Genomic DNA, 8727 nt, shown 5'->3' with positions numbered 1-8727 from the left:
GATCTCAGCACTTGGGAGGCAGAGGCAGGCAGATCTCTGTGAGTTCAAGGCCAGCCTGGTCTACATAGTGAGTTCCAGGACAGGGCTACAAGGAGACCCTGTCAACCAAAAAAAAAAAAAAAAAAAAAAAAAACACTAAAGAAACATTACAGCAGTCTGAGTCAGGACTCAGACCTCACAGAACTTCATGGCAGGTCTGTAGTAACTATACAGAGAACTGGCGTTCGGAGAAAGAAATGCACATCTCCTGTCAGGTAGTCCCTTCACCGGGTGACTGACTGGTCCAGCTGGGTTAATTCTTATTTTTTGGTCAGCTTGAAATGTTAGGTCTCCACCCAGGCCAGAGGCATATTCAAGACGAAATAGCTTTCTCATAGCGTGCCTCAGTAGAGCCTTGATCAAAGCTACTGTAACAGAATATGTTACGGAAACTCATGAGTCTTCTTGGCCATACCACAAGTGATAGAAAAAGGAAGAGGAGGAGAAAGAAGAGGAGGAGGAGGAGGTGGAGGAGGAAGAGGAAGAGGAGGAGGAAGAAGAGGAGGAGGAAGAAGAGGAGGAGGAAGAGGAGGAAGGGGAAGGAGGAAGAGGAGGAGGAGGAGGAAGAGGAGGAGGAGGAAGAGGAGGAGGAGGAAGAGGAAAGGGAAGGAGGGGGAGGAATGGGAAGGAGGAGTTCTCTTACTGGCTCTTATTGTTGCTACAATACTTTGAACTCTCTACCAAGTACAGCTTTCCCATTGACCCTTGAAATATGAAATAAAAGCTCCTTTATTTCACAGTTTAAGCACCTACCTTATCATAAAGCCTGTCTTTCACAATGAGATCTGCCTTTCACCTCCCCACTGTCCCTGGCTCAACCTCACCCTTCCTCTTGCTCCCTAGGCCTAGGGCACCCCATCCTCTGAACTGCTGCTTGAACTCTTGCCATACACCTTCAGCCTCAGAGATTTCTTCCAGATGTCTCCTGATGACTCTCTCTTAACTCCTGCAGGCCTCTGTTCAAATGTTACTTTATCAGTCAAGCCCTCCTGAACCAACAGACTAAAAGAGCTGTCCTCATGCCCAACTTCTGGAATTCATCCTTTCCCTTCCCCCAAATTATTTTTCAGTAATTTACTTCATCTCTTTGACTTACTTCTCTGTCTCCAATGCTTATGACTCAAATACTTATTAAGTTAGAGTCCAGTAAGTGTTCAATGAGTAAATAAACAAACAAAGGCATGGTACAGTTCCATGGACCACAGCAAGGAGATAATATGGTATGTGGAAAGGGTGTGGCCCTTTAAAAGCCTTTTCATTTATTCTCTGCATTAACCTCCCTAAACCAGAATTTCATCTGTGAAGAGAAGAGCAACAGTTATCAGGCACCTACCAAATCTAGTTCTTCTCTCTCCCTTCTCTCTGCCTACAAATGTGTTTCTGTCGCCATGAAACAAACTTAAGATGATTTAAGTTCTGAAATGGCTGAAGGGAAAGTAGTATTTAGGTCATGATCAGAAAGAGCATTGAAAGGAGCAGACCCCTGAGCAGCACAGCCCCATATGATTATTCTTGTGTTTGACTGCAGGTTTTATCTGAGATACAAACAGGGCATGTTCTCTGCTGAAGGTGCTATCCTCTGTCTGGGAACCCAGGAGGAAATACAGAGGGTGGCTTCATGGAGCTATAGAACTGGCTTTGCCAACGTGACTACTTCCAGACAACGCTAAGTCTGGGAAACATTTCAGAGAGGAAACAGAAGAAACCAAATGGGAGTGTGGCCATAACAGGGGCTCCAACTAAAAGGTCAGGAGGAAGGTGGACACAAAAGGTGACATCAGACTAACTACAAATGACCCTGAATATAAGAGTGAACGGATTGGACTTAATCCTGTCTTTCTTGGAGAGCCACTAAAGTTTTAGAATTCTGGGGGGAAAAAAGTAAGATTATATAATGAAACTGATAAATTTCAAGGCATTTGTAAAGACTTCTGAAAGCCAGCCACTAACTGGTACTAGTGCACCCAGTGACACTCAGAAAAACAAATGGCATGCTCTTAGGTGGGAATGAATTAGTCTGTTAGTCCTGCCTGGTCCTCACTATTTGATCTACTACAGAGGGGAGACTTGAGCTGAAAAAGACTCAAAGTATTAAAAATCCTGAGTTAACACTAAAAATCAACAACAACAACAAAAGTCAACAGGTCTCAACAAACAAACAAACAAAACATGAGGACCCTGACTGCTAGCTGTTTGTAGCCATAGTGACTACAACGACTACAGTGAAGGTCTCTTGCCAAAGTTCCTCTCCATCACTACCCAGTCTCGTCCTTTAAGAAGATTTCTTATTTTTTCTTAAATCTAACTAGAACTATAATGACCGTCTGAGTTCAAAAATGCTGAAACTCCTACTTCTGTGCATGTAAAGTAAAAAAGGTAAAATGTTACTTAATTTAACTCAAAAAAATGAAAATGAAAATGAAAATTAAGCTGTTCTAAAACCTGCTAAAAGTCTTGGCACAATAGAAATCTAGAACTGAAATTATTAAGGAATAAAGTTTTAGAATATCAGAAACCAAGGACCTTACTTTGAGGGTCTGAATGCTGTCAGAAAGCTGGTAAGTAAACAGCAGGATGTACTGAGATCTGCTTGGGTTTATCTGCCCTTCTCACAGCATGGATGTGATTTATTTAGGCTATCAAAGAGCTTTTGATAAGGTTCTCACAAGTGGCTATTATTGAGATTTGGTAACCATGGTGTGAAAAGAAAAGTTCTATCAATGAATTAAATGAACTTAAAATGCTTGAGAGATAAAGAGGCAAAAGCAGGAATGAATGGGCAATTCTCATGTGAGGAAAGGTTAATTGTAGAGGGCTGTGAAGCTTTGTGGCAGAATCCGAATTATATTTAACTACTGACCAGGAAAGGGGCACCCAATTCCCATCCCCACCCCCCCCTCTATGTGTATCAGTCCCCCACACAGAGCCTCCATTGACACAAAGAACATTTGACACATGGAAATGATACAAAGTAGAGGAGTGTTTGAAACCCAGGAAGGAACAAATGGGTAAATGAATATTCAGAATTTTATGTAAAGGTCCCCAAATGCAAGACAACAGAAATAAAAGTACTGTTGGCAGGACTTTGCTTTCTAAGAACTCCAATTTATGGTATGTGGAAACACATGCACAGTCCCCAAAGTGTAGGTATGGCATCTGAGCAAAGCATCAAATTCACTGACATGACAAAAGCAAATTTCGAACACAGAAATGCTTCCGTGGTCATTTGGATTCACAAAACCCACAGAAACTATTTCTACAAATTGAGAAGTTTAGAAGCAAATGAAAGTGAAACTTACAGGAAAGAGTAGGAATTATGAGCTTTTGTAAGGAACAATTTAAAAACTGGTATAGGTTTTACCATAGTAAAACCCAACAGAATGGATAATTTAGAAACCACTCTACTTAATTAGCATGAATTTTTTATGATTCAACTCTTAATCTGGCATTTTCCATCACAGCAATCCATTCACACCAAGGGCTCAGAAAATCTAAGGAAATCTTGGCTTTTAATCCCTGTATCTTGGTTTCTTTATCTGTAAAGTGGGAATAGAACCTACCTCACAGGATGATTATAAGGGTTAAATGACAGAGTGTGTGACTCATTGAACCAAGACGAAATACAAATTAATAATAAATTCTCATTGTGCTTGTTATTGTTAATAGTTTGTAATATGCTCAAGCCAAACAGACACAGACCACAGAGAAGCAATCTAATTGAAGTCACTGTGACTTGTTAGGACTCAGTATTTAATAAAACATTTAAACGCTTTCAAATGTTTTTTAACAACAAACAACTTTAAGATGTTTTGCCATTAACCAATTTTGGGAAATGGAAGAGAATTACAAACTGATCTAAATAAGAAGAAAGAAGACACACGAACCCCTAAATGATGCATATCAGATATCCTGATATGGTTAAGTACTGGGTCCCAACTTACCGTGCAGATAATATTTGAATAAGTTCTTTCCTATTCTGTACCCGAAGATGGTTGGTTTTATACTTGGAGTCATCAGTCAACTCAGGCAATTTCAAGATCTAAAAGGAAAAAATAAAAGTATAATTCACAAGTTTTTAATGTACCTTTATGCCCTAGTGAATTGCAGAATTCAGGGTCTGTCTCTCTCATCCCAAGATCCTAGCATTCTTAGCTTTATACTTTCAACAAGAGGATGGAGGAGCAACACAAAGCTGGAGAGAGCATGCTAGTGAATGGGTCTGTCAATTATACCAGACTGTTTTACTATATTTATGCATATATCCCTACATTCATATACATATATATGAATTATCAAATATATACATATATGAATTATCAAATCTTCATAAGAAGGCATATCTAGAGTAAATACAGAGAAAGATCCAAAAACTGAGTAAGTCTAACTCAATTCTAAGAACAAAAATTTTCAGTGCTTTCATGTACCTATATAAAACCTACTGTCAGCATATATCTTAGACACATTGACTTATTTGTTCCACATGTAAATAAAACAATATCATCTATCCCAGTAGTCCTATTCAGGATGTTGTATAAGGTGCTAAAATAAAGGGAAAGCACAAACATTTTTCCAAATTCTAACCATTAATGCAATGTCAATAGAAAAGATCTTTTTCTTGCAAGAGTGTCACTATTTCTCTCTAGTGTGCCTCCCTGAAGGAATACTTACTCGAAAGCCTGCTACAAGCTTCCTTTTTGCTGCCCCTCACGAGATAGAGAAATCTATCTTGCAAACCCCTTTGGACATCTTGCAGTCTTAACAAGACCATAATGAAAGTACCAAGTGGATTTGGAATGGAAAAGATGTTTTGGGAGTATGTGTGGAGGCAGAGTTTGGCAGTTGTGCTGGAAAGTCAGGAGCATTTATGGGCTGAGGCAGGCCATGGGGACTACAGCAAGTCTTAATCTTTTATTAATATATTTTCTTTCAATATAAACACTTGATGGTTTCATCTGTTTCCCACAGTTTAAATAAAATCAATCCATTAATCATCTTATAAAGGAGAGAGAGAAGCGAAGAAGACTCCCCATAGTTGAGAGACCATCCCAATGATTCAATTCCTCTTTCATGTCTTCTGAAATCCTTTCCTTTAGGGATAATAACGACAGCATTACCATACCTGTCACCACATCTGATCCCAGAATTAGCCTAAAGGCTTTTCTCTAGTCACAAACCCTCCTTTCTCAATAATAAATGAATCATTTGAAGAATAAACAAGTATCTTCTCTAAGCAACAGGCTAAATTTGCAAGTCAGGTTGCTTGTAGAATATGTTACTGCCAGCTACATGGAAAAGTCCCTGAGGGTCTGGGATGCCATGGGTCATCTGCAGATGACTTACTGGACTTCTTTTCTCTTTCAATCCTGGTGTAAAACAGTGGGTCAAGTAGTGATACTTCTGCCCTTTGCTCTGCTGGCTGTCTAGAGATATAGCATCTAGGACAATGGTCCTAACCATCCTGAAGGTGCTTGAAAAGGAGGGCAGCCTGGAAATAACAAAGCTGTATTATGTGCTTACCATAAATAAATATGGACTACTGCAACTAAGCACTCTTTCCCTTAAGTAATGAAGCATGTATTTCTTCAAAAGAAAAGACAGGGAAGGAGGAAAGAATGTAGCTGTTTCTATTGATCTATTGCCTCTTAAAAGAGCTGCTTGTCAGGGGGAAATTGTGTCAATCACTGCTGCCTATAGGTCTGTGTTCATGAATACTGCTGTCACTTTATGTATGTCACTGATACAGCATACATCAAATTCCATTACCACCTAAAATTCTATTAATATGTAATCCTACTATAAATTTGTGATGATCATACTTCAGAATTGAAGTAAAAGAACTTTGTGTGTAAGTTACAGTATAAGAATTATTGGGCTGTCGAGATGACTCAGCAGGTAAAGCTACTTTGCCTCCAAGACTGATGACCTAAGTTGAATCCCCAGGACCCATATGGTGGAAGGAAAGAACTGATTACTTCAAGTTGTCCTCTGACCTCCATATGCATGCTGTGACACCACATAATACATACACAAATAAGTAAATAAATATTTTTTAAAAGAATTATTAGGATGTTGTTTTTAGGTAAAAGTAAACATCCTTTGTTAAATGTGAGTTTTCCCAAATTGGGGGCCTATTTAGACTACCCAGTACGCCTCTTCCAGTGCAAATGGTGGGTAAGTCCTTGCTACAAAAAGGTTTGGGATAGCCATAATCAGCCCACAGTCATGACAGCCCTATTTCACCTTTCTTTATGAGATCTGTTTGGTTTTTGTGTCTGTTACCATCCTCTTACTTTAACTTATCAATATCATTATATGTGAAGTGAGTTTATCTGATATAGCATAGAACTGAATCATGAATTATTTAATAAATAAAATATCCATTGAAATACTTTTAAAGGAAGTAAATTATAAAATAATACACTATTTGGTTCTAATCATAGGAAAAATAATAGGCAGAATTGATGTATGATAACAGAAATAAGACAGTGGCTTGACTAATTTACATCCCATCATCAGTGAGTAGGAATTACTTTCTTATCATCACCAGTGGTTTTTTTTTTCTATTTTCTTTTTTATTCATTATTTGAAAATTTTTATAGCTGTAGACAATGCATCTTAATCATAGCAACTCCCAGGCCCCTCCAACTCCTCCCTACCCCATCTATCTCCCTTCCAGTTTCAAGTCCTCTTTTTTTTATATAACCCATTAAGTCCAGACAGTACTGTCTGTATGTACCTGGCTGTGGGAGTGTCCACTGGGGCCTGAGCAATATGCTAGTGGCCAATTCCCAAAGAAAAGTATTTCTTGCTCCCCAGCAACCACCAACTGGTACTCAGTTAGTGGTGGGGCTTCAGGAGCCCTTCCCCACCCATTCTGCAATGTTTAACTGGCTTGATCTTGTGCAGGCCTTGTATAGGTAACTATGGCTGCTGTGAGTTCGTGTGTGCACCAGCCATGCCAGGTCCAGATGACAGCATTTCATAGCACTTTTCCGCATCCTCTGTCTGGGATATTCTTTCTGCCCTGTCTTCCACAATGTATCCTAATGAATCCTCTTGTGTGGGGATCATAGATATGCCCCATCTATGAAACAATCACCTATTCTCAGCATTTTTAAGAGTTATGAGCCACTGTATTAATCACTATGTACAGCAATAAGAAGCTCCTCTGCCCCATGAGAGCAACACGGATTTACAGATATAAAGATAAATGTTTAGAAGATGGTTTGACAACATTTAGCAAAACAAATCAAAAGGTTTCCTCCTTGAGTCTATGACGTTCTTAGTCATGGATTTTGACCATGTTTATTTATGAATTCCCTTCTGTGGAGCAGGTTTCAAATCCAATCAAGCGAGTGGCTTGTTACCCTCATAAACAGTCTCACCACTATTACCATTGGGCACATCTTCCCTGGTATGTGGATACATTTGTAAGATTTGTAAAATTTATAAGACACTGACAAAAAGCAACTTTATGGAATGGAGAAAGGAGTTTATTGCAGTTAAAAATTCTAGGTAACAGTCCTGTGGGAACTGTTAAGTTATGATCAAACTCATCCACATTCCCTCTACTCAGGTCCTCCTCCATACTTCCTATACTAAACCCTCCAAAATTCATCTACTGGAGCACGTGTGACCTTTCAGTGGTCACATCCTTGAGGAGAACTGACTCTGACTCTCGCTCTCCCAGCATCCATCAACTGCCAAAAGCCCCTCAGCTAAGGATGGGACTTTGTGAACACCTCCCCTCTCCATGCTAAGATTTTTTCTGGCTTGAGTTCGTGCAGGTCTTCTGCATGCTGTCATAACCTCTGTGAGTTCATATATGCAACTGCCTTGGGGTGTCCTAAAAACAGTTTCAATGTAGTAATTCACCCTCTCTCACTCTTAGGATCTATCTGCCCCTTTCTTCCACAGTAATACATGAGCCTTGAGAGGAAGGGCTATGATATAGGTGTCTCATTTAGGGATGAGCACTCCACAGCCTCTTATTCTTTGCAACATGACCAGTGTGGTCTCTGTGTTAATCACCAAAAAGAAGCTTCTCTGGTGAGAGTTGGGAGAAGCTCTAATCCATAAGTGTAACCTAAGGCACTAAGAGTCAGTTTAGTACTATGTCCATTTAGCAGAATAATAGTAGTAGGCTCTCCCTTAGGACCCATGAGCTATCTAGTTGCAGGTTCTTGGCCTCAGTAACAGTGCCAAGCATGAGTTCCAGCTTGTGGAGGGGATCTTAAGTTCAATCAGAGAGTGGGCAGTTTTTCCCATAATATTCATGTCATTATTGCCCCTGTGTGCATATCCTGCCAGGTCATTACAGTAGCTCCTGTGGTTCACAGCTGGGTAAGATTAATGACTGTTTTTCTCCTACATAGTATGCATAGCACCATCCAGCAATATGACAGCTAGCTAGTAAGAATGAAGCTTCCAGACTGGCATCAGCTTGATTTCTGCATTGTCCATGAGTCCAGTATATAGTGTTTTCAGCAATAGGGTCTCACTATCAAGTTCTAGAGGGTAATCAAGAGCAATGGCAATAGCCTGTAAAGTTTAAAGGTCTATGGGACCCCACTGACCAACAACTTCCAAAGAGATAACCCATTTCTGGCACTGGGCTTCTTATTTAAAAGCCTATGGTGTCTAGGAGAGCCATTGTCCCCATTATAAGGTAACTACACTTAAACTACA

General features: G+C 39.7%; 1 protein-coding gene across 1 annotated transcript in view; it reads right to left on the bottom strand.

Annotated features, from left to right (window-relative positions):
* The window catches only part of Sugct (succinyl-CoA:glutarate-CoA transferase), a 932078-nt gene that overhangs the window by 464730 nt on the left and 458621 nt on the right, over positions 1-8727 (bottom strand). Inside the window, exon 11 of the mRNA XM_008836273.3 lies at positions 3981-4078. Within this exon, the coding sequence (XP_008834495.1) occupies positions 3981-4078 (98 nt within the window). The remainder of the gene's footprint in view (positions 1-3980; positions 4079-8727) is intronic.

Source organism: Nannospalax galili, unplaced genomic scaffold (genome assembly GCF_000622305.1).
Source record: "Nannospalax galili isolate Female #2095 unplaced genomic scaffold, S.galili_v1.0 scaffold54, whole genome shotgun sequence".
Classification (NCBI taxonomy): domain Eukaryota; kingdom Metazoa; phylum Chordata; class Mammalia; order Rodentia; family Spalacidae; genus Nannospalax; species Nannospalax galili.
Note: the sequence above shows the minus strand (reverse complement) of the source record. Positions and strands in the feature narration are given on the sequence as shown.